Source organism: Corvus cornix, chromosome 7 (genome assembly GCF_000738735.6).
Source record: "Corvus cornix cornix isolate S_Up_H32 chromosome 7, ASM73873v5, whole genome shotgun sequence".
In the NCBI taxonomy this organism is placed as follows: Eukaryota; Metazoa; Chordata; class Aves; order Passeriformes; family Corvidae; genus Corvus; species Corvus cornix.
The window spans coordinates 4400707-4427388 of NC_046337.1; the positions used below are offsets into that span (position 1 = coordinate 4400707).

Consider the following 26682-nt stretch of genomic DNA (forward strand, 5'->3'; position numbering starts at 1 on the left):
ACCTGGGTAGCTTCGGACGCCGACTTCGCGCTCACAGCCTGCGGCCGCGCGCCCCCTTCCCTCAGCATCGCCATCCCCGCGGCTTCACACGGCAACACGGCTTGTGGGAGTTCAATGGTTTTTTTTTTAATATACATATATATATATATATATATATATTTCTTTTTGCTAACTCACTCCCCCTCCCTCAGCCTCACTCGCCTTTGCGAATTGAAAAAAAAAAAAAGATAAAGAAAAAAGGAAAAAAAAAAAAGAAAAGCCAAAACAAACCCTCGAATTTTAGAGAACATCCCGTCCCCAGTCGAGGCGGGAGGGGACCGGGCCTGAGGGGAGCATCCCCTGAGGCGGCTTCGCGCCTCCGGCGCGCGCGTGCGGGGGGCGGCGCGGGGCTGCGAGGGGCGGCGCGAGCGCTCCGCGAGGCGGCGCGCGGAGCTCTGCGGGGCGGTGCGGAGCCGTGAGGGGCGGCGCGGGGCGGCGCGGGGCGGTGCGGGGCGGAGCGCGGCGCTGCCGGCCGCCGGCGCCCCGCGCTGCCCGCTCGCTGCGTGCGGCGAGCCCAGCCGCGCTCCGCGCTCCGGAAAGTGCCGGCGGTGCCGCCGCGCCTCCTCCCGCACAGGCTCCGCCGCTCCGCGCCCGCGGCCGACAGGCTCGGCTTCTGCCTCTTCTCCCGCACGCCCGCCGCGATGTCCGCTCTCCTCCTGGCCCTGGCGACGCTCTGGGGATTACCGCCCGTCGCCGAGGCGCTGGCAGCGGCAGCCCGCGGAGGTAAGGCACGTCCGTGGCGGGGTGCGGAGCCGTGGAACTTCCCGTCGCTTCTGCTCGGGAAGTTTTGCTCCCTTGCGCCTTGCGCGGACGGGCGCGGCCGCGGAGCGCTCCCCTCTCCACGCTCCATCACCGCGCTCCCCTCTCCGCGCTCCCGCACGCCTGGGTTGCGGGCGCGCTGCGCTGGGTTGGGGGCGAACCTTCGGCGGCGGCGAACACACGGGGACGAGGAGCGGGGTAATGTCCCCGATGGTCCCGATGTCCTCACCGGGCACGACTCGCGGGGTGCGATCCACCGCGGGCGGGGGAACAGCCGCTGCTGCCGGCGACCCCCGGTCCCGGCCGGGGCTCCCCGAGCCAGCCCCGCGGCCGGCGGCGATGTGCCGCAGGAACGGCGAGCGTCCGCCGCTTCCCCCAGCCTTCCAAAAGTTCCCTCGTCAATGTCCCCGAGTTGCCGCTCGCTCAGTGCCTGAACTTGGATTTGGGCTCGGGGTCCCGCAGCTGCGGGGTGGGCGATCACGGAACTTCCAACTCTGTTCTCCGCCTCAGAGAAGTCCCTCATCCAAGAGGGAGACGGTTCCGAGCGGGGCTCGGTGTTTCGTCTCGCGTATTGCGCAGTCACCAGACCCGCTCTCATTTTCCTGTGAGATGTTTGAATTGGATATTTTCTAAGTATAGCCCAAGTCCGCCTTCTGTGTGGCTCAGGTGCGGGAACGGCGGTGTGCTGCTCTGACTCAGGTTTTCTTGCCGCTGTAGAAAAGCCTCCTCACCAGAAAATTGTCTGTCGGCTTGTTGTAGCCCTTCCGCTTCCAAACTGCGTGGTGTCATGAATGAGATGCCCTGGGTGGTGTTGTACGCAGTCTGCGAGGGTTTAGTTAGATTTCAGTAGAAATGTAACTCTGTAAAGCCTTGAATTCTCACTGTTAGACATCCGGCTCCTCTCCACCACGTACACACTGCCTATTAAATTGTTTACTAACTGCTTACAACTCGTTTGGGTGAGTGCGGATGCCTCTGCACAGTCGGTCTGGGGTATAGATTTCTGCTTCAGTCGAACTACCAAACCTCTCCCGTCCCTTTCCCACGTACCTATCAGAATTACATAGGTGATTCATGCTGCGAAAATAAGAAGTAACTACCTATCAACGAGAAAAGTATTGCTGCAGCATCACAAACTTGCATGTTTAAAACACTGCATCACAAGGTTCAGGGATATTGCAAGGAAATGAGGATAGTATTCCACAGAACGGAACTTGAGCAGCCAGAGAGGAAAGGTTTTTAGGGAATCTTTTTAGTTTTATGAAGGGTACGTATGCTTTTCCTTTGGTTCACAAAGATACGTGGTCGTGGTAGTGCTTGTTTGATGGAAAATACTTCAAGAACTTTCCATGGTATTCACAGAATGGCCAGATTAGATTTCAGCAGCTGTAGCTTGCATCTGATCTTATGAATAAAAATCAAACTTCCAAACATTTTGTGGAATTTTTCTGGAAATTGATTTGTTGCTCTGTATTCCTTCATAGTGGTAAGCAGGTACCAATTATGCATGAATATTAATTTCTGGTGTTTAAATTTTGTTTGATTTTACCTTTGGGGTTTTCTTTTTTCCATAGTTACCTTGCTGTGATTTAGCGTTTCACCAAAAAAGAAAAGAAAAGTGCTGTCAGATTATATTAAAATCAATCCCATCTTAAAAGGCAGCATCCTTGTAAATCATACCAGCCCCAAAAGTGGGATAAATCAAATTTACTTAGAATCAACTAACTCATCATATCATAATGTCATGTCTTATCAAAACCCAGCACTGCACAAATTAGGACTTAAAAGGCATTTTGTTTAAAAAAAAAAGTCAAGTGGTCTCAACCTAAAAGGGATTCAGGATGAGGCATCCAGAAAGGGAATTACATTTGCACATCAGATAAACTTTATGATACAGTGCAAAAATTATTGACCATACCAAGCTGATTTTCCTTTACAGGAGAAAATTCAGAGTCACTGGAGCATGCTAAACTTAATGTATGTGAAAGGCACTGAAATTTGGAATGCACTGAGGCTCGCCATTGGTAATAAGAGAATTGGGAAAATGTCATGGGTTGTGTTCATAGCAGTGTTGTGGTAGCCATGGTAATATAAAATATTAGTGAGGTGCTGTAGGGAGAGGTAACACTTTCTGTAAGACCAGAGGGTAACACCAGGAGGGAAAAAGGAGGTGGGAGGGAACCCCACCAAAGTTTGAATTAGCTAAACCCTTTTCTCTGGGTATGAAATACAGTTAAATTCCTCCAGTCTTACCAGGTCTGTCCTCAGCCAGGTTACAGCTCCTCTAATTTCACGTATATAAAAAAAATTGTGAAGAAAAAATAGAGAGAGGGAGCTCGAAATGAGATGAAATAGGGAACTGAGCAGAAGGGAATCCAGACAGGAGAGTGTGGAAGGATAAGGGATAAGTCCTGCTGCAGCTGAGGTTGTGCCACTGAAGCCACAAAGAGGCAATTTCCTTTCCTTCTGCTTCAGTCAGTTCTTCCTGAGGAAATGGATGGACCCAGATTCCTTGCAGCACTTGCAACTCCTTCTCAGTATAGCTGCAACAAACGAATTTCAGGAGCCTGAGTAAAACATTACAAACAGTTCAGGAAGCTGAGAAGACAACATTTGTTACCTGCTCTCCCTACAGACGCTCAGGGGAACTTCACAGGTCCCATCGGTGCTCTGGCGTTCTGGTGGGCGTTTCCTTCCCACAGCTCTTCCCACCCTTGGAGCTTCACCCTGCTCCCTGCCTAGGCTCCTACACCCTTTTTCATCCTTTATTTTTGTGTCTGCTGCGGTGAACATCATTACATGGTTCCATTGCACTAATTGGTGTGATTACCTAGAGGTGATCCAAATTGCAGAGATGCCCCGGATAATGGGAGCTTGACTGGATAATCTCGGTGTTGTCAGTGAGATGTGTATCCACACCAGTATTAATGAGTTGCATTGCTCATTATTAATCGACTTGCTGTCTGCGCTGAGGCTTGTTTGTGTTGGGTTTTGGTGGCACGTCACTGCTGTCAGCAGCACTGAGCCACTGTCTTCTTCCCACTCTTCATGTGTGGTTTTAGCATTTTGGAGCTCTCAGGCAGGTGCTGGAGTGCTGAAACAGCTTCTCAGCAAAGTCTTGCAGACAAGAGATGCTCCTGCAAAGGGAGACTTTATATGGGATGGGAAAATGTTGTCACATAACTTAAAACTCAAGTTCATGAGTGATGGCATATCACACTTTTTTTTTTTTTGCTAATTTTAAAACTGTTTTTAAGAAGGAACAACAAATCCTCATGAATTTTACTCCTCTCTGGAGTCACAAAAGCAATTCCAAAACTTCTGTCTTCATCCCACTTAGCAGGGAATTTATTGTTTTTGCAGCATCCTTTGACTGTATTTAAGTGAAAGCTGGAAGCAAATTATTTTGAAATGGAATTTTCAGGCTTAAGGTTAGGCTGGTGGGAGTTTAGATTACTCACCCCTGTAGCAGAAACACAGACCAGGTGAAATAAATTTGTCTCCTTGGGACGACTGCTGATGGCCTTCATTCCCTGGTTAGGTGCCACGGCAGGTGACACTGACTGCACCAGGAGACTTTACAATACAACTCTGTTGTTATTAGCAGCTTAATGCTGGAAACTGGGTGTACCAGCACTGCTGTACTTCACCAGTCTGAGCTCCAGCTTGGCCATCTGTTGGAAAGTATTCTTGGAAAAAACCTAAAGAAGCTGTTTCTGTGCTGTACTACAGAGGTATATGTTCCCACAGTTAAGTTTGTTATGGCTTGAACCTGGATAATAAATATTAGTATCTTACATGCAAAAGAGATGCTTCCAAGGTCACAGTGACTTTGCTGTTTATTTATTTACTCCCAAAAACTATTACTTGAGAACATGGCTATCATTAGAGAGGCAAAATTACAGAGGAGGGTGATAATACATCACGGAGTTTGGGACAGTACTTGGCAGGATGTGTCATAAGGGTTAATTAAAGATGGAAATTGTAGGAGATGTCCACAAGCGCAGTTTCAGTGGCTGGTTGGTTTTGGAGGCACTCAGTGATGTCTGCCTGCCTTCAGCTGAGTGTGGGACTGCACACACAAACCCCTGGCACTCCTGGAGCCTGAGCAGGCTCTGTGTGTGGGTTTCTGTGAATTGACGTGCACGTTCTCTCTTACCTGGATTGTTCTTTTAAGGTCAGTGGTTTCTGAGAGCTGTAGTTTAGTGAAAATAAAGTGGTAGAAATACACGAACTATTTAAAGGGTAAGCTGCATTTCAAAGTTCAAAACTAGGTGTTTGATGTGAAAAGACTATGTGTAAACTCGTTCTGCAGCAAGCCTTTTACTAATTTATCACAGCAGTTCTGCTGGAGCTGTGGCAGGTTGAAGGAGCTGTCCTCCAAAGGCTTGGAGAGAAGCTCTCTCACTTCACACCGTGCTTCCTTTGAAGAGTTACGTGACGGCTGCTATATAAATCTGAGCATATGCCATATCTTTGAGGTTCATATGGACCCCAATCTTTCTGCATTTAAAGTGGCAAAACTCACATTGACTTCAGTTGGAATGTTGGAAGCAAGTGTTCCTCCAGCACCTTCTTGAAGGTCCTTTACTGGTTATTTGCAGTGGAAGAAATTGGATTTCTCCATTTTGCATTGTCTAAGGGCTTACGTAATTGTAACTCCTGAATTTAGAATTACGGCTTTCTCCAGAAAGGCTGGCAATTTAGATAGTAGAACATTGGTTTTGTTACAGTAGCATATTTAGAATCCCAGCGTGTTGTTGCTTTTTCCTAGTTTTCATGTATTAATCTGTCGCTTAATAGTCTTGTTCTTCAAATGCAATTAAAAAAAAATTTGCTTAGAGAACTCATTTTAATTGCACTTCCTCACTACATTCTTAATGATGAACAGTAAAGATGAAAATAGCAGAACTTGGCTACTTTTATGCGAGTCATACAGACTATTGAGTCTGTATTTAATGTCAGTTTGGGCTAAGCGTAGACATTGCAGAACTAGGTCTTAAATTTGTAAGTGCAATTAAAAACTAATTGGGGTTTTTTTAAAATATAATTACTCAAATAATGACTTTGCACCTTCTGTCCAACTGCTATAGTTTGTTTTTTAATTGAACAAGTTGAATTTTCTCGCCCTTAAATTATTTCTATCAAAGAGATGAAAATATTTGTAAACTTATCCCAGCTAGCTAGCCAGTTGTTGACCATAACAGGACAAATTCTCAAGATGTACCAAAACACAGTGCTGCAAAGTGATACAAATCTTCATTTTTAAGCAGTTGGTAAAGTGAAATAACCAGGACTTGTTGCTCTGGAATCAGATGCCCAGCCCAGCCAAGGTCCTGCTAACAGGATTCCTTTGGTGAGGATGCTCCAGAGCCTTTGCAGAAGCCAAGGGCATTTTCCCGTGGGTGCTGGGCTGTGCAAGAGCAGGATTGGACCTCAGTAATGGAATTCCAATAAAACTTAGTCAGTGCCTTTTAATTAGATTTAATGGGAGCTGGGAAGGATCATTAGAGATAAACACATGCTTTTGCCAGTAATACGTTCACAATGTTATTAATCTGATTTAATTTGCAAGATCCACATAGCAGGAGTAAGATTTTTGTCTGTACCTGGAAAGTGTTATATGAGCCTAATATATTTTGTTGTTATATGTGTCATTGCTTCCCAAGCAGTATGTAAATACAGAATTGAGGTTGGGCTCCATGTGTGGTGGTTATGACCCCTGCCAATCTGAGGGTAGGGCTGGATGCTGGAGAGAAGGCTGTTTGTCTCTTTAGAAACCGCATTTTTATTGACCATTCTGCCATAAATTGCAATGGTGTATTAATAACAAAACACTGCAATATGCAGAGTGTGCTGCTAAGTAATAGGGCTTTTTAAAGATGATGTAATGCCAGTCTGGAAGTGAGGTACGCCTGGAGATTTTTATTTCCATGCAGTTGAAATACAGCCTAATTCTCTGATGCGGAAAAACAGATTACAGCATTACGAGTTCTAGATATGGTACGTTGCATCCTGAAATGCGCTTCCCAACCCGCCTGATGCTCCTAAACACCTCTCCTGCTGCTTCCTGCTGAGTGATGAGGCCTTCCAGAGGAGCCAGACAGCTGAAACTCAGCTTCGCTTCAGAAACAAGGGTGTACCTATTTCCTTTTCTTGGGAATATCCATGTATTTTGGGCTATCTGTTGCCTGATTGTCTGTAGGACATCCCTCAGTAACTTTTGGGCATGGCATTCTTGAATGACTTGCACTTCAAGTGATAAAAGCTAAGCCTTCAGAATAATATCTATAATTCCTCAAAGTTTTTGCTACTGTAGAGCTTTGTTTTAACAGCAGTTCATAAGATTCACTCTTGTTTTTCCTGGAATGAGCAGAGAATGAAAAGGTGCAGTTTTGGTTTTTGCAGTGGTATTTTGGGGTGAGGATGGACCGTGTGCAAGACAAATGCTGGTGCAATGTTCTGCAAATGCAGTGTTTTTATGTGAGGTGCTCTGTCTAGAAGATTGCTTTGTGAACACATGGACATGCTCCCACAAAAATTCCCATGTGGCTTTCCTATAAAGCTTTAAGATTGTAATTTACCTAACTGGAAACTAACAAAAATACCTTGTCGGTGATATTTTTTAAAATACAGTTTCGATATTGTCAAATAGTTTGGGCTGCTGCTTATGATGTTCTCAGAGGCTGTGATATGGTGTAGAACACTTGGGTCTCCATCTCCCTTAACATGCAGGAAAGTTTTTCCTCAAGCTGAGTTCTTGTGAGGCACTGAAAGTACCAAAAAACCACCATTTCTCATACATCCCTCTTCAGTGTATCTTTTTTTTGGAGAAATGCTGCAGCGTTGTGTAGTCATAAACATGCAAGTTTGAAAAAGTCACACTAATGCAAGAAGATCACGAAAAATCACAGCAATTTTCTACATGATAGGTAGATTTCCACAAAACACTTGCTTATTTTTGCTTGCAAATACTGTGAAGATAAAAGAGGAGAGAGCAAAGTAAGTTCATTGCTGGTTGGATGCTCTTTTGCATATGCAAACACGCACTGATTTACCCAAAGTATATTGGTATTTGTGTAAAGCTGTGTGCTTATGAAATCAAAGTGTGTCATTTGCCAATGAGACTTTCTCTTCTCTGGAGCAAAACATTTTTTATGTTTTGTAAACAAATAGATTTCAGACCTTCATCAACACCACTGAAGTCAGTGGATTCTTTGTTTTGTCCTTGATGTAAAGAATCAAGTTGCATGTAAGTGTAAAGGAACTTTGGACCATTTTATTAAAATTTCACCGGAAATTCTTAATTGGAGGACCTCTAATTAAATTATACTGTCTGTATTGTCCTATGACTTGTATGCAAGAAATATCTATTTCTTGAAATATTTCTATTCCAATATTTTGTTTAATTACGTCTGGGTTTCTTAAACTAAACCCACATTTATATTTCTCTTATCTAATTTTAAATTATATGCATCAAATGCGTGATTACTTCTCATTTCAGAGTTTCTAACAATCCTCTAGAAGAGGAGTTATTGCACAAGTTTTTTTTAATAAAGTTAAATTGATAATTTTTCATGTGAAAACATTGATTTTTGCAAGGAGACTGCCTTCCTGTGAGGTCAGAAAACCAGAGAAAATTCCAGACAGCTCAATATGCTAAGATGTATATGGTCTGCTACTCGGAAGTCATTAGGTTGGTTAAACCTGTTTTTTTTGGTAATACAGAAGAATCTGCTGGTCTTCTACATGAAGCACTACAGTTTTCTTCATGAATAATGTATATTGGTTTTGGAGATGTGGAAGGATTATAAAGTTAGTACCTTTTCATTTAGCACATCAGAATCTTTGCAGATTTATCCAAGGATGAGCACACTTGACTTTCTTTTGGAACCTATCCTAAAGCAGCTGTTTTTCCAGCAGTATTTAGTAAAGTATAATGAGGGTAGGTCAAGCCTGTGTGTTCTCCAGTGCTGATAGTCATATATCTCCTGGAGGAAAGCTGGCCTGACTTCCAAATTCATCAGAAACACTTGGTTTAAAATAGGTTTATTTTGTGTAACTATTGAAGTTGGTTTTTCTGAGGGATGTTTGCAGTCAGTGGGAGTTAAGGAGTGCAAGGAGTGGAGGAAGGCTGCAAAATGGAATTTGTTCTCCTTGGGCCCACGTCCTAAGCCAGTTGTTTTTATTTTTATATTTAGATTAGAGAAAGAATGGTGAACAGCAAATGGTTTCTTCATAGTGATATCTTAAAGTAAGGAGTCTTAGGCAGAACTTGTGAGGCTGCAACATCAAATCCTGTGCAAGGGAGATGAAGCAGGTTGAGATTATAGAAATGTGAAAACTTGAGCACTGTCCCAGCCTACAGCTTGTTGGGTTGAATTGCTGGTATGCAATTTTGGTAGAAACAAAGCAAAGTTGTGTTGGAGCAAAAAAGTGTTTTGCAAGCAGGGTTTTGGAGGCTCACCTGAGCAGGTGAATGCTGTAGGGCTGCTGTAAACCACTTCTGTGAGAATATATTGCACCTATATACATATGTATATCCCTTGGCTATAGAGGGAGAGCCATGAAAGGTGCTGTGCTAAGTGCAGCAAAGCCAGGAGTACCAGGGCTTTTTTCAGCAGACAGAATCTCATGCCATGACCCAAGTGGCCCATTATCACATTTCTTCAAATTGGAGCAAGCTATTCAGGTCAGTGTGTGTGTACAGACCCATCTGAATGAATTCCTCAGCTTGCACTTGCTGTGCTACGTTTCTTTCTCTGGGTTTCTAGTGGCTGTGAGTTGAATAGAGTTGACAGTACACAATACTACCTATTTACTCTGTAGATCATACTCCTCTGGAGAATTGGTGTCAGTTAATCTGCTACTTCTGCATTTTCAGAGACCTGTGAACTGCACCTCCAGTAGTATTGCAGGAAAGTGTCAGATCTAAATTTCTATAATTTTCTTATTTACCTTGGATTTCTGGGCCTGTGTGTCCAGGTCTCCAGCCTTTGACACTTATTTTGTCCTGTGAATAGTTTGCTTTCTGTGCAGAAATTCTCTCTGTCAGTATCCAATTTTGGCCACTCTTAGGGCTGTAAGAAGTTTGAAGCAGATGGTTGTCAACAGATGATGACAAAATTCTGAAATACGGCTCTGATACAAACTGTGAGGTTGAGTATTTAAAGCACATTCAAGTGTATAAAGCCTGCTTGTGTTCCTAATGCTACTGCTACCTTTGCTGTGCAATATTCTCGGAACAATTCGTAAGTTCCATGCTTTTTTCTGGAAACAGCATAACTCCCCACACCAATTAGTGGTGTTCAGTAATGACTATATGAACCATGTTATGATTCTATGTCAGTTAGAATTGTTAAATGCTCCTTGATGAAACCATGCTGATTTACATTAATTGGTGGCCCGTCTTCCCACGGTGGCATCACACTGTGTCAGAAGTGCCTCACAAAAAGTTGTAACATAACTAAACTCTCAGTGATTGCCCGTGATTGCCATTCTGCTGTTGACTGCTGCTCTGAAGACTTACCAGCAAAAGACTTCAGAATTCAGGAGAATTTAATAAGTGGCTGTGAGCCTTAGGAGCATAACTAAAAGTATTTGCATAAAATGAGTGCTGAGAGCTGGTAGGTGTGGCACAACTCGGATCCTGCCACTGCATCCCCTTTGCTAATCCAGCAGCTCAAAGTAATTTAAGTGCGTTAAAGACTGTTTATGTGTCTATGAAAAGCATGATGCAAATATGCAAATTCAAGAGCGCGTCTTCCACAAGTTTATATATCTTAATGAAAAATGTCAGAGCATAATATATCAACAGTCTGCTTCGCCCCACAGTAGCCAGTTTTTTCTAAAGATAGCACAGCATGTCCTTGGTGTGGTACTAGGAGTAAATTAACACAGCAGAATGCTTGTTCTTGAAGTCAGCTGATGTCTTCTGCTGATTTTTGGGGAGGAAAGACCTGTCTGCTCAGGGTGGTCATCTTAAACTGGTTACCACTGCCTGGTTGTGCATGCACACGAGTAATTTCCCCTTACTAGTATTAAAAAAATTCTCTTTGTTTCATTCAGTTTGCTATCCTGTTTTATGTTGAGTGGAAAAGTTGCCCCACCTGACTGGAAATCTTGGATTGTATTTCATGGGATGCCTGAGAAGCATAAGATGGCCATGGGCTTTACGTTTATGGGAGAGCAGAGTGGTGACTCCTACTGGTTTGCATCTGGTTTCACCTCATGAATTCTGCTTTCACCTCATGAATTATGGCTTCATCTCGAGTAGTTTCACCTCTCTCTTTTTACTTTTTTTTTTTTTTTTCCCTATCAAATTTACAAAATTTCATGCCTGGGAAATTCCGGTACAGCTTCAGAAGCCCAGGTGCTGCAGAGCTCATCAGGGAGTCACAGCTGTTGATGGTACAGGTGCCTGTTGAATGCTGCTTTCATTTGGGGTTTGCAGCCACAGGGAAACAAAAAACCTAGAAGTGATTGGCAGAGGGTCACTTGTTAAATTACAGCATTATTTTATTTGATGGGAAGCAAAAAAAGTCCATGTCCAGTACCAAAAAATTCTAACAGTCTCCACAGTGCTTCTGAACCAAAAAGAGCTTGTGTTGCTGAATGCATGAGGAGTTAAGCAGGAACATTTGGTATGTGCAAGTATTGTCTTTGATAAGCCATGGGGAAATCAACATCTCTTCTTGCTTTCCTGAAAATACAGGAGGCTTCTTGAAGCACTTGCTTTTGGGAATGAGTGTATTAGTGAAGAGTTCATGGATGATCCGGATCTAATTTTTATAGAAATGAATGGTAACTCACTGTGGGACTTCAAGTCTGCATGGGTGTATTTTACATTCACCTGCCTTATTCTAGACTTAAAGAATTCTTTTTTCTTTTTTCCCCCCACTGATAAATAACTGAAGGTTAAAAGTAACTCATCCCAATAGGAATCACTACCAGTGTAAGGAGGAAAAAAAAGAAAGTCAGCGGTAGTCACTGCAGAAGTGCAGTGATGTTTCAATAACACCAAGTAATCCCCCATACTTCAGTAATAAAGTTGCATGGGCTGCAGTCAGCTTTCCTGTCAGCACCTTTCTATTGACACCTTTCTGTCAGAAAAGATGAAGTGAAGAGCAAAACCTAACTCTGTTTTCGCTTATGCTAAATGTATTCTGCAAAGCTTTGGTGAAATACAAAGCGTGTGGACTTTGCAGATAGTGTTTGCATTTGGGACTTGTGGGAAAATTTATGTGAACTTTGTGCTGTGGGAATGGTTGCCCTTTAAAGCAATTGGTTATATTTAATGTAAGTACATACCTCAAAACTGTATTTGGTAGAGTGCTCTGTTCTTTAGAGCTCTCTTGTTTTCAGGGGCAGGAGTGTGAATTATTGGTATAAACTGAGTTTTTACAGTTTGGCTAGCTTGGGTCCATAGACCTACCATTTTCTTTTTCCCGCTGAGAAATCTGTTGGTGTTTAAAACCAACGGACAAACCCAAAACCCTGGCAAAGTAAGCCAAAATACTTTGCAGTTATGGGCTGAAACCATCTAATACTGTAGTCCAAAAGCTCATTAACATTGATTTTTCTTAATTCTCTCAATAACCTGAACATTTGTTCTAATTACAAGAGGAATAAAAAGCAGACTAACAGGTTCTTAGATGTTGAAGTCTGTTGGACCACAAAGCATCTGAAAGGATATCCTTCAGAAGGAGTAAGTGGGAGGTATGAGTATAAATCTCACTAGCCAGTAACAATATCCATACCCATACTTGGGGGAGAAACACCTCTCAAAACGTCTCCTTCCTGCTGGACCTCTGGGGCTCATACACTTGCCAAGGTCACACCTTCTGCCTCCCTTTGCAGCCTATTTTACAGAAGGGGCTGGGGAAAGTTTTGGAAAAACTGATAAATTATGTTTATTTTGAAAGGAAAATACCTGAGCAGCTGGGACTAGGTAAAGCGCCTCAGGAAGGATTGGGGTTGGGCTCCTGCTTCTTCTGTGCTGGTGGTGGAGAAGGGTTGCTCATGGTGTGGTCTCCTGGTTCTGCATGTGAATGATGCGGGCATCAAGAATAGGATTGGTTCTTGGAGCAATTTTAAGTGTGAGCTAAGCATTCTCGTTAAGGAGGAAAAAAAAGGAAGCATTTGTATTTTTCTGAGTAGTCTTAAGTGTTACAGCGTGGGGAAGAAAATCTTTCCTTTGCCCTTAGTAACCCTTTGATTGCCAGACAGTCTGATCTGAGAAATGCGTTTTGTGCTGGTGGTGCTGATGATGCTGGTCCTGGAGTGAGGGGTCAGGGATGGAGCTCTGACACTGGCCCACCTGGGCTGTACCCTGGCTCTTCCCCTGGGGAGGGTGCCCTCTCCTCGGATCTCATCCCCTGTCAGGGCCAGGTGACCACATTCAGTTTGTTTTGGCCTTGAACCCAACAAGGAGGGAAACAGGGAGGGGAAACCTGTGCAGAGCTTGGGCAGGGTAATACAGCCCTTGAGGCTGAGGTTGTTCTTCCTCCCACCCTCTCATCAGGTGGGTGCTGATAAAGTTTGAGATCCCTCTTGAATTTCAGTGGAAGAGAAGACTGGCTAGTAATAGTCCAAGGAGGAGAAATGGTGTCCCAGGAAAGGAAAGGTGTTGCTGAAGAAGGAAAATCTGAAGGATTTTCTTCCTTGAGTGCTGTGCTTTGTACAGAGGAAGAAAGGAAAGGCTTCATCAATCTCCCTCTTATTAAACTGGCACAGCTAATATATTCTGCTAAAATGTGTTCATCATGCTGTTTAAAACAGCCAGGTTAGAAATCTACTGACAATAAATGAAGATTTATCGGTTTTCATGTCACTGGGGCACCTAAGACAGGTTTGGAATACTAACTGGAGTTTGTGAAAGGGGAAAAAAACCTGTTCCAGTACCATTTAATTAACTATCTGGCCAATATTTCTCCCTTTTTATTGTAAAATCTGTAAGTTGCCACTGGCTGCAAATGTACTCTTGTACAATTCTGCCAACAGTTAGCAAATAAACATATTAAAATACAGAATGTCTTGTACAGATCCCTGTGTACTGGATAAACCATACATTGAACTGCAGAGATGGCTTGTTTTAGCACACCAGAAGATAATAATTGTATGTGTGTATCTCTTGGTAAGTGCAGGATAACTGAGATCAGTGCAAATATGAGCAGTATTTTTTTTTAAACTGAAGTCATATCAGGAGCCCAATGTAAATAACCTATTTTATGCAAGTCACAGGTACGTTTATTGCTTAGCCTCTGTATTATGTTGTTATTCTAAGAAATAACACTGTAAGCTGTGATTGAAATACAGAGATGCTGTCTTAAACTTTATCCAAATGTTTTAATCAAGTTTGTGGATTAAGGCCTTACAAGATTTAATGAGGTTAAAAAAATTTTTTTTTTTTTTGGAGAGCTGATTTATGTAGACGTTCATTTGTCCAAGCAATCTTGAGTGACAGAGAGCACTATGGATCATGGGTTCAGACACTTGCTGGGATCCACAGAAGTTAAAACTGGGAGTTTGTGTGCTTTGCTGGTTGCTGTTCCTCTCCCAGCTTCCCATGGGAGGAGTGCTGCTCTGCAGGCTGCAGCTCCCTGACCTTTGAGGAGATTGTTCCTGCTGTTTGGGGAGCTGCAAGTATAGAGGGAAAATTGTGATTTTTGTCACTCAAGGTCAAAGCACTGACACCAAATGACTGGTTCGTGTTTTAGCTTAAAATGCTGCAGACAGCATGTTATGGGCACAGGATATGTAAAGCTCACCTTCCCTGTGAGATCTACCAGAGGGGGAAGTATCTGAGCCTGCCCTGTGACGCATAAAATGCTGTGGCAAGCAACTGTTTTGAGCAGATGGGGACCAAGTTTGGAAGCGTTGAAAAGAACTAAAAGAAATCCAAAGCTATCGAATTAACTTTATTCTCTCTCTTGCAGCTGCTGGAGCTCTTGCAGTCCCTCTGGTCAGGCTTGCAGCGGGAGCTCTTGGGTTGAAAGGTTAACGACTCACTTACTAAGCAGTGCCATTTTCTTTCATTTTTCATCTACAATTATCTCTACTCCTCTAAAAACTGAAAGGCCCTTCCAAAACGTATTGTACGGATGCGTTATTGCTGTGAATTAGTTATTAAATCATAGATCTTTAAAAGTGAAATCCAAATATGCATGAATTTATTCGGCTGCTGCACAGCTACCCCATTAGGGACGTGATGAGTATCATATCCAGGCAGCTCTGGATATTGGCAGATGTTTCTTTCTAAGGATCATAATGTTCATTTGAATTGTCACTTTTGGGTTATTCTGGGGGCAAGATGGACACTGAAGGAAGAACCTTGAGGATGGTGCAGTAGAGAAGCAGAGCAGATCCTGCAGTGGGATTGTCTGTGGGGTGGGAGTTGCTGGGGTAAAAGCTCAGCGTGAGAGCTGGAGACAATCAGGGTGAACAGTTGAGATGGTGATGCCTTCTGTGTAGGGGTAGTAAAAGATAAGAAAAGAGCCACATCCAGAGCGCTGGTTAAAGGGATGGTGGCGAGGAAAGAGGAATTGCCAATAACTTGTAAATTGTGGGCTTTAAGGCTGAAATAGCGGTGGTGGTTTCAGGGAATGGAAGATGTCAAGAGCAAAAGCCAGATTTTTTCGCAGCTGTTTGATATGGTATTTGTGTTCTTTTATGAATTCCTTAAATTAGCAGTTTCACTTTTCTGCTGTCTACTGTACTTTGACTCTTCACTGAATTAAGTCGCATTATAAATGACATCTTTCCAACAGTCGGAATACAGGTTAGTACTCCCAAGAGGGGTGCTTTAATGAGGTTGTTGCTGTGGCACCTCAGCTTCAGGCACATGTGCCACTTCGAAATACCCTCCCTCCCCTCAAAAATTGCAGCAACTTCTGCGAGGGCATTTTAGAACTTCCCTCTCAGTGTAATTTATGACCAGCACTTTGTATTTCTATTCTCCCAGTAATGCAGCTGAACTTCTGTGTTTGTTTCTGCTTTTATTCCTGCAATGTTAATAGTAGTGCATGACTTGACAAGTTAAAGAAACAAGGAGGTGTTGGTTCTTTGGCAATTTCAAAGGCTGCTCTGAGGACGAGTCAAAACATTTACAGAAAGAACAGGTGCAAACACTACAGTGTTTACAGTGGAAATGTGTGGGGCTGGTGCTTCTGAAATTCACATCAGAGAACTTCACAATGGATGGAAATTGTTAATTACATACTCGGACACCTGGTAGGAATGCAAACATTCCTGCTGGGATACAGCCTTGTAAGTGGGTGCAAGGATTTGCCTCTGCAGAGGAGCTGGCTGTGGTCTGTGGCCAGGCTGCGTAATGGCTCTCAGTACCTCAAGGATGTTAAATCATACAGTTGTATTTTTCAGACAGACTCTGAGGTTGTATTGCTTTGCCACTGCTGTCTGCTCTAGACACAAGGTTCCCTGGGAAGGAGAGAAAAAAGCCTTTCCTCTCAGGAACCAAATCACTCCATCCTACCTTTCTACACTGTCTCTGCTCTTGTCCAATACCAACTTTTGCGCAGTTAAATGTGGGTAAGGCAGTTCCAAGCCCAAGGCTTAGAACCTCAGCATGGTCCAGACAAAGACTGACACTAGTATTTTATTTTGAAAAATAGTGAAAGTCCTACCCACAGTTTAACAAAGTTACTCCGTGAAAATGTTGGAACAGCCTTCAGGAAGGATGGTGTCAGAGTAAGCACTCTGTATTCTGAGTGTTGCTCTGTTGCTGCTTGCCCATGAAATGACAAAATGTCATGTTTAAACTCAAATGAGCAGCTCTAAAATGCATTTCTGCTGCCTCAGTGTTTTCTAGTTGCTTTGTTGACACAAGAGACTTCATTGTTGAGTCTCCTCTTCCTTCCAAGCTCTGAATGTGAGTTTTCAGACTTTAACATACAGAAAGGAGTCATAGTCAAATCTGACATGACCTATATAAACATTGCCTCAAACATTGGCCTGGATGAAAGTCTTTTTCCCTTTCCAAAGGTTTTCAGTTTTCTTGTTTGCTTAGCTGTGCATTGCTGCAGTCGCTTCTCATCGAACGTGTCTCTACCCACCTGTGGGTGCTCTGCCACCTGTTGGAAGTAAACTCCTTTATCACTACTCATGTCAGTGGAGGTAAACCCAGGGAGATGCTCAGCAACTACATAATCAGAAAGCATTGCCATTTTTAAGTTATTTGGTTTAAAAGATTTTTTTGTTTTGTTTGCTACTGCTTTAGAAACTGCATTAAAAAGATCTGGATTTTTTTTTTTCTGAGTGTTTTATTGAAAGCTAAAACCTTGGGACTAAAGAGTAAAAAGGCTGGCTTTATAAATCAATGCTTCATTGTAGGAATTATGCTATTTACTACTCATCCAAGTATAGTAAAATTTTACAAATGCAAAATCATTCAGCTGTACCCAGATTAGTTCAAAAGATGTTGATGAGAACAATTAAGTTTTTTGCAGGTTCTGATAATACTGTTTGCCATAAGCGTGCTTGTCTCAGTTCTTTTCTATGACCAAGCTGAAAGTGCAATTTATCTGTAATTTTAATGACCAGTAAATAGGCCCAAATATTCCACACATTATGCTCTTTTGCCTATTCTCTATTTGACTTGCTTGGCCATTAGTGCCCCTCATACTCTGATCATAATTTTGTCCTCTCTGGTAAGAAGGTGAGATGTAGGAGGTTTTACCCTCACAGAAAAACCCAGCAGAAAAAGCAAACCCAGCACCCGGGGTGCCTCGACAAAAGGAGACCAGATGCAGAGCGAAAGGCACATGGTGCAGATTCTGGCTTCTCCCTGCAAAGACTGCGGCAAGAACAGAAAGCACGCTGTGATTTATTCTCGTGGCAAAAAACTGCAAATGGAACAAGGAGTACAGAAATCTCAATATGTTGTTGCTAATACAATTTACATTTAGAATAGTGTGTCCTCCTTCACCACCATGCTCTGTTTAAACATAGCTGAGTTCAACGAGTCTATAGCTTGAACTGCAGTCAGAACTTCCACTCAATGAACATCTAAAACTTAATGGTAATTATAAAGCTTCTAAAAAAAAAAAAAAAATCCCCATGTGTTATATTTTTTCAGTATTTATCTCCATGTATAATAATATCAAATTATTATGCTGTGTCTCAAAGACATAAATCGTATCATTTTTACACAGACCAGAAAATGACTTGCACTTAATGACATGTTTATCTGTGTATATATGGTGGATTTTAAATTGAACAGTTCCAGACATAATTTTCCTAATATTTGTTAATCTATCTTTAATTAAAATGTTAATTGCTAATCCAGATATCACACAGAGAAAAATCAGCCTACAGTAAACTGTGCCTTATTTGCACAAGGACAAAACCTGTGCAATTACATGTCAGTCTGCTCCTCTGAGTTGCAGTGTTGTCACCTTTCATCTGTGATAACCAACTAAAAACATATTGTTGAGTTATTGTACTCATTGTTTACCCCCAGATATGGCTGGGTGGAGAGTCCAGGGGGGTGTGGAGTTAATTTAGTGCTAGTTAAAAATTCCCAAAGTAGGGCCTGAAGTACTCTTTGATGGGACTTTTTTGCCCAGAATGGTTCTGCCAGTGCTGCTGCGGCTGAAATTGCCTCTGACAGTTCCTGGGATAGAAAACACTGCTGAAATCGTGTCCTGTGTAGCCCAGAACAAAACTCCCTCTGTGTCCGAGCTCTGTATTCCAGAAGTCAGGCCCAGTCCATCCTGTTTTCCAGCCAAGGGTTACGAAAGGTAAAGTTAGTTAGATGGAAGTGTACTTGTCATGTAAAAAAAGTGCATTAAGGTTAACTTGCTTTGGACGGCTGGGGTGAGCAAGACTCACTCCTGCTTTACCTCACTGAGATGCAGTCTCAGTGCAGCTCAGTTTACTGATTTATTTTTAATACTCCATACAGAGAGTTCCAGCACTTCACACTTAACGAGAAATAGTCCTGTGATTGCCTGTGCAAAGTTGCACATGGCAACTGCAACCAGCAAGTCTTGTGTTTGTGTAAGTGAATTAAAATACCTTGTTAACAGAAGATAATTACAATCTCAATGAGTGAAAAAATTGTTAATCATGTGAAAATTGGGAAATACAAGTTGTTTGGCTTTTTTACCTTGTATATGTATTTTTCATCTGTCATTAATGACATTGTTAGGGACAATCCAGTTTAAACACGTCATGTGACTTCTTCAGAGTTGTCGTGTCCAAATTGCAAACTCTTTAAATCACAAGAATTTTCAGGCAAAGCCATATATTAAATGAGGAAAATAAAGACTTGCCTATAGAGTGCCATCTGTTGATTTTTATTTAATTAGAAACTAATTTTCATAAGTCTGTCTTGCTTATACAAAGTGTATACTAATAAGCTTTTAAAAATACTCTTTTTTAAAGTCTGAGAGGAAAAACATTTTGCCAAATAAGTCTAGAATATTAACTATTGCTAAATAGTATTTCACAAAAATCACATCTCTTGATTCCAGAAGCCTTAACAATCTGTTCCTGTTTGGGGTTTGTCTGAATACTACTGGAAAGGCTTGAGCTTTTGGATTTTGGATGTGCTTTCTTCATATTTTTTAACCTGCTCATTTTTTCATCAAAGGAGGTCACCTCTTCACCTTTCTTTTAATCTTTCCTCCCTTTCATTCCCCTTATTCCAGTGTTCTTTCCAGCTTGTGAAAGTCACTTAAGCTCTGTTTGAAACTGTACCTGATTTGCTCCGGCAGCACGGCTTCTCTTAGCAAGTTCATCCACATGGATAAAGAGGAGGATGCCTTTGACATTTCTGCTGTACCAGGAGATGCAGCTGCTCCTTGTCCAAGAACTACAAAAGAGAGGTTATTTTAGGAATGCTATGGATTTGTGTGCGTCTCTCTGGCTTGGTTTGCAGTCACTCCATCTTTGAGACGTGTTGGAATATCTGCTATTGGTATGTGAATAATGCTGCTATTTATAGCTTGTTTTCAGGCAAGAGAGGCCTCTCCTGGCCCTGGCCACCAGGGGAGGCAGTCTGCCTGCATGGAAATTGCATTTGTTTCGGTTTCTTGCTAACAAAAGTCCAAGCTCCACCGCTCCTCAAGGTGAGGTGGTGTTTGTGAGCCGTTCCTTGGCCAGGCAGATCCCTCTCCAGAGCAGCCTGTGCCCAGGTGAGCCCAAAGCCAGGCTCCTGGGGGAGCTCTCGTCTTTCCCATGCCAAGTCCTCAAAACCATCTTTAGTTACAAACCTGAAAACAAATACAGTGAAAACATGCCATGCTTCCACCTGGCATCCTTACTCCTGCAACCTGCTTGGAAATGGATTTTCTTCCCCATGATCTCCTTATGTCTGGTCTGCTGAGCACAGGCAGGTTGCTTGGGCTCTAGAGCGAGCTCTCCTGTGCCTCAGTTGTGTTACTTCCCTTTGTTCTTAGCTAGTCACAGCAGGTGAAGAGTTTCTTCCTCTTCCCCTTGCATGATAAGCCAGGACTAACAAAAACTAAAGACAAATCTGCAGCTATAGCTCTTTCCTGTGAGGGAATGGTTCAGAATTCGCAGCTAATAGACGTATAAAACTAATCTTCAGAAGATATTCCCAAAGTCATTATTCGGTGAATAATATTATAAATGAGGGGGTTGCTTAACAATTGCATTCGCAAGTATAATACATTTTTTACTTAATTTGTCTTTGCAAGCTGATTTTTCTTGAACCTGCAAAATTGAATTCCTTCTTAAGTGGAGGATCAGTTACCAAAAGAGTATGAGATGTATATTGGGTGTATGTTGAGTCAGGGGTTATCTGGTGTAGGAAACACGATGCTTTCAGGAAGAGAGCATGCAGATAAATAAAAATTTGTCTTTGGATGAGATCAAGACACCCACTCTGTGAACGTGAGGAACTGCCAGACTTCAAATGCCACCTCCTAACTGGTGATGAAGGGGGGGTCCAAAGGTGAACAGACTGGAAAACTGTTAGAGTAGGTGTTTAAAAAAAAAAAAAAAAAAAAGCAGGTTTCTCTTAGCGTGATAACAGGGAAGAGTGGGAAGTCTGACTCAACTTGTAGTGCATAAAGCGGCCAGAAGAAGAGTCCTTAAGTCTTGAATCAAAAAAAATATTAGGGTGAGATAGGTAGTTTTAGGGTAAAAAGGATGAATGAAAGGTGGGAGATGACCTTAATTTCTTGAGAGTATTTTCTTTTTTCTTCCTTGTTCTACATTAGCAGCTTTACTCTGGCTCTGTAGAGCTCCTGCATTTATCCTGGAATAACCATCCCTGGAGTCTCAGCCTTTTTACTAAAGTATGTTTTAAAAAAAGCTCTAAGTGGAAGTTTAACAACCCCTCTCCACCAATAAAGATTGTTCAATAAAATCATAACTGTGTATTCCTTGGCCCAAATCCATGTATCTGATTCTGCACAGATGCAGAGCAAAACCTGCTGGAAGACAAGGAGGGCATCCACCAGATGAACTTTGGCCTTGTTTTCTTGTTTTCTTATACTTCTTCATGCCCCTATTTTCTCTGCCCTTTTTGTGCTTTTGGGGCAGCAGAAGTTTCTGAGATGGTCTTGGTGTGTCTGTATGAGCCTTCACATTTTGACCTGTGTTTTAAAGCAGCTTTGAAAAGGCTTCCTTTGTAACACAGCAGCCATGATTTTATGGGGGAAAGCTCTGTGTTAACAAACCCTGATTCCTTATTTGCTGTTCTCAGTTGCTCCTGGACCAGCCTGCCTTCGGACTGGGTTGATGAACCTCTTCCATCCCACGCTGTTCTTTGTGGTTAGCTGTTTTATTTCCCACTATACTCTTTAAAACCCTAATAGCTTTGTCTTTAGTGTGCTATGCTTGGCATCAGCAATTTAGAATTTCCTTGCCAAGTAAGCACAACCTTTGTTTGGCTCAGGCAACACCTTAAAACTTGAAAACTGTGAGTGCAGTAAATCGTATGGGGTGAAAAAACAAGTCTTCCTTTAAAAATACATCTGATAACTGTGTTTGTATTTCTTCACTGGTATAGCAATAACTTCCGAGTGCTTTACCACTGTGGTGATTTCTCGTTCACTTTCAAAAATGCAGCTTATTGAAAGTGTCACTATTAATAGCCTTCTGGTGGTACAATAAAGGATAATTCAATAGGATATCCCAGTTAAGCAGGGTCCTGTGTTTACATTGGGTTCCTGCCCAGCAGCTGCTTATGCTGAAGTTCTGCACATAATTCAGGAATTAATCAAGGTGTAACCATGGGGACAATGCCAATGTGGTCATCATAATGTGACCTGTAAAGACAAATTGTATAATACATCTGCAGTCTGGTGTGATCATGGGTAATAAGCTACTGATTTCTTGACCACCTTGGCCATATGGTAATGCTGTTGTTGCTGGTGCTTCCCAGAAGAGGTAAAGAAAATGTGAAAAAAAAAAAAAAAAAATTATTGAAATAGAGCTCCATTCTTCTTAAATGTCTATCCATAAAGTGTGAAATTAGATTCCAAATATGTATATATACAGCAGCATAAGCATGTTTCTGGGTGCAAATTGCATGATCACTTGTGCGTGTTTTCTGAGACAAAAGTGCAGGGAAAAACAACTGGTCAGTATTAGTGAGAATGAAGTCATTTAATTGGATTTTTCATTTTTATTTTTAGCTTGCAAGATAATTGCCTCATTATGGGTGGTAGATTCTGATTTTATTTTATCAGTGTTAATCAGAACTACATGCAGTTCCCAGAAAAATGTAACCGGTCACAAAAGCCCTTTGGATGCTCAGAAATGGCTATTAAAACCTGAATAGTTCAAGTATATAAAAATGGGATTTCTAGCAAAACAGCCATTTTGGGGAAGGGGTAAGAATCATTTTGTTTCGTTAAGTTAATGGTACTATTTCAGTTAACTCGAGCCTCCATTTAGAGCTCATCAAGACACCCATGGGAATATTTGAATTAGTTTTTTGTAATTGGATTATTTAATTTGATTGTTTAAATTGCCTTTCTGTCTTTATTTGCAGCCCTTTTTTAGCTGAAGACATTTTCTGATTTGGATTTGCATGTATGCTTGTTGTGTATGCTCACTATTTTGATTCTCTTCCAAAGATCTTTTCTTTTTTCTCAGAAAAAAAATAGTGAAAATTAATATGTTGGCAAAATCCAGCCACGAGTTCAAAGAGAGTTGTGAATAATGGATGCTGGATCTTTCTCTTCCACTGCAATGGCAGCACAACATTATCCAGCTTTTTATTAGAAGTGCTGCATTTTTAATTATGCCCCAGAAATAAACAAATCAAATGCAGGAAACTTTTAGACCCTAAGCCGCCAGTATTCCATGAGTGGACAGATGGGGCCTGATCTGGTGTAAAGAGAGTTTTGCACTGGTTCAACCAAGAGTGATGTGTACGTGGAGCCGGATCCGGCTTTCCATGCCAAGAAAAAAACAAGTTAGCTTTGAATTAGGGCTTGTTAAAATAAACATTCAGGAGATCATACAGGCAGAGATTCTGCCTGCCCGGTACTTGAGTGTTACAGCACGAGGTGGTGTAATTCTTGACATTGTCTGTCAGTCTATAAAACTAATTTATCAGATGGGGCTGATAATTGTTTGCATGTGATTCTGGCAAACCAGGCAGGAGTTTGGTTTGTGCAGCCTGAGGGAATCCTCCTGAACCATCCACTCCGAGTCAATGGCAGCTTTGTCATCGACTTAAAGGGTTCAGTAAGGTGAATTGAGATCAATCAAAGTGATTTAACTCTGATTTAAACCAGCAAGCAGAAAACTTTTATTTAAATAATTGATTTTAATCTAACTGTGAATTTAGTGTTAGTGGTTTTCTCAGAGGCAAATTACTTGACTGGTGTATCAGGGTAAATGCACTGATTTGTGACCAAAGAGAAATTTAGCAGATCCTTTTTTTGGACAAACACTGAAACAGTCCTCTCTTTCCATCTATGTGGGTCTTTTCCAGACCAGATCTGTACTCAGCCTTAACTCTTCATCAATTTTCATCTCCTGTTTGAAAAGTGAATGGGTGAGATTTAATTCAGTGACTGTTAATTCTCAAGATGCATTAATTTTCATATGTATTTATTTTAAAACTGGTTTCATGCATTTTAGTCACCATTTGGAGTGGATTTTTGTGGACACTAGAGGGAGTACACACTGTTTCAGGAAGTTTTAGGATGTTTTAGGATGGTCTAATCAGTCAGTATAGAGCTATATCTGATGTTATAGCTGATGTTAGTAGTTGAGTTTTTATATCTTGGGTCATTTATGAGAAGAAAACACAAAAAAGATAAAGGTCAGGTTTTTCAAAAAACCCTCTTATAAAAGAAAAATCTTACATTTTCTGTGATGCAGAAGTGGCACCTTGTGTTCTCCAGCAGAGTTTAAAATGCAAATCAGGTGCAATGTGGCCAGGCAGTATAGACAGGCTTCAGACTGGATTTGGTCAGCACTGCTGGATGGGAGACAGAGGTACCAACATCATCTGCCGGATCTGCTGTTGAGCTGTTGTTTCCCACTGGGCTCAGTGTTTTCCTTGCCCCATCACAGGAAATCCCACAACATGGCAACCAGGCAATAGAGATAGGAACTGATTGCTTTTCATGAAATTTCTAGAATCCAGAGAAAGATTAAAATAATAAAAAGAGAAATCAGGAAAAAAAAAAAAAGAAAAGCAGTAGTGTGGCACTCTCTGCACCATCCGGCTTTCTGTATTACTAAGAACGTATGTTGCCTGATTAAAATGAGATTTTTACCTACAATCTAAAATATTATTTGGGCAAGGACGTGGAGTTGTTGACAGTGCATTAAATGGCTCAAGATGAATGAGGTAAAAGTCATTATAAAGAAAATACAAATATTCCAAGTTTTCTGAAACATTGTAAGGTTTTGAGCACTAGTAAGTTGGTTTTTTTCCCTGTGTTTTCTCCTTCTTTAGACTTTTAACCAGTTTTAAGTCAGTTTCAATGACTCCAGGTTGGTTTCAGTAGTGTTACATACATTCCAGGAGAAATGTATTTGTTATAATAAGAATAGTTTGTCTCAGATGTAATTTTATTGGCTGTGTTAAAAAGCATTGATTTTTTGGCTGAAATATTTGGGCTTCGGGGTAGATACATTTGTTCTGGTTAGGAGTGCACTGGAGTCAGTAGAGCTCTTGTGTTTCAGCAAATACACTTTTGTTTAAAAGTAAATGTAACATTTGAAAAGATTAAATGGGCATTAGTTGGTCAGGTGCTGTATTTCTAATCTGCCATTCTTTCAAACGTGAAATGTTACGACAGTTGAAAGAGCGCTCTCTGCTCATCATATTTTTAATGTATGTAATTGTAAATCATCTGTGTAATGTTGTGTTCACCTTACTAAAATATATATTAAAAGCATACATAAATAATATTTTCTCTTCCCATGTTGAAATCCATGGAAAAGGATTTCAAAGAGGAAATCTGTAGTTGGTTTTTGGGGAGTGCCTCTTCCCCATCTTTCCCCCCTCAATTCTGCTCTGGTCACCTCCCATTGAGAAACTTGGTCTTACTCCCTTCTTTGTGACTAGTCAGCAGCTCAGAGTTTTGACAGGATTGAAAGATGTGTGGAAATCATGGATATGATAATTCTGTGATAAAGCTCAGCTTTGGCTGAGCTTGCTGTCCGTGTCAGCAGATGGAGCTCTGATGGACCTCAGCTCCATTGCCAGCACTGAAATTGCCTCACTGGCTGGGCAGAGCCCCACTCCTGGCACTCTGGTCCTGGCTTCATAAATTAAATGCATTATTGTACTCTTTGTGTTGTTCTTTTCCACACTGGACGTGAGCAGCTCTACCACAGATGGAGTGAGCTGGCTGTGGTGCAATGGCTTATAAAGCCAATATTTCTGTAATCAGCTGTACCTGTGAGGTGGCTGTAAACTGCTCTGCTCTCTGCTGTTTGGCCATGGTGGGGAGGGAGGAGAAACCTTCCTCGTGTTCCCTTCCTCCTGCCAAATACCCTTCCCCCTGATCAATCTGTGCCCTGAGCATGAGGAGAATGACGTGAGATTCAAAGTTTGCTTAAAATGTGCATAATTAAGCCAACCACAACATTTGTGCCCAATATTACGATGGAATACCTGGATAAGAAGTGCAACACATACCTGTTCTGGAAATGTTATATTACAGATATATGTCTTATGAACTTGAATATTTTTTTCCACATTTGGCTGTCAAGCTACCCCAAATCTCTTGCAAGATTCAAATTCTATTTATTGTCCCTTTAATTCATATAAGTGTAAGAATATTTTTTCAGACTCTAGCTACATACAGAAGTCCTATCAACTCTAATGGTTGTTACTTGTAGTTAAAGAAAGGCAAATAGACTTTTATGTGTTTTAAATCCTACTAGTATGGCTATCAAAAAATTAATGACTTACAAAACCAAAAGCAATCCTGCCACATTTAATACTCTGCAACTGCAAGTCAACTTATTATATGCATTAATCAATTTGTCATAAATGAACCCCTGTTTCATATACAAGCAAATAAAACAGCCATGCAACAACATATTTTATTCATAAACCGATATGCAGCAAAGCAAATGGACATAGATTTAATGTCTCACTTTTTAAATAAAATATGTTTACATCAATCTGCTTGTTACACAAATTTATGTAGCCTATATGAATCAATATGTGATATATATAAACTACTTTTGAATATGGCATGTTTGGTACTTCATAATTACCTCAATTTAATGAAAAATTCCTAGTTTTAAGACAGTCCTAGAAGCAAATCAGATTTTAATTAAAAGTTTTACCTTGGTTTTAAAAAGGTCATATTAGCCAAGGGGAGATAATGTCCTTTCATAGGAGCACATCTTACTTCTGTTGCTAATTGATGTTATTTGCTGAAGAGTAATTTATGCTGCTGCTAAGGG

General features: G+C 41.5%; 1 protein-coding gene across 1 annotated transcript in view; it reads left to right on the forward strand.

Moving 5' to 3' along the window:
* The first annotated feature begins 552 nt into the window (after positions 1-552).
* LRP1B (LDL receptor related protein 1B) overlaps positions 553-26682 on the forward strand; it is a 636888-nt gene continuing 610758 nt past the window's right edge. The window contains exon 1 of the mRNA XM_039555091.1: positions 553-762. Within this exon, the coding sequence (XP_039411025.1) occupies positions 681-762 (82 nt within the window). The 5' untranslated portion in view covers positions 553-680. The remainder of the gene's footprint in view (positions 763-26682) is intronic.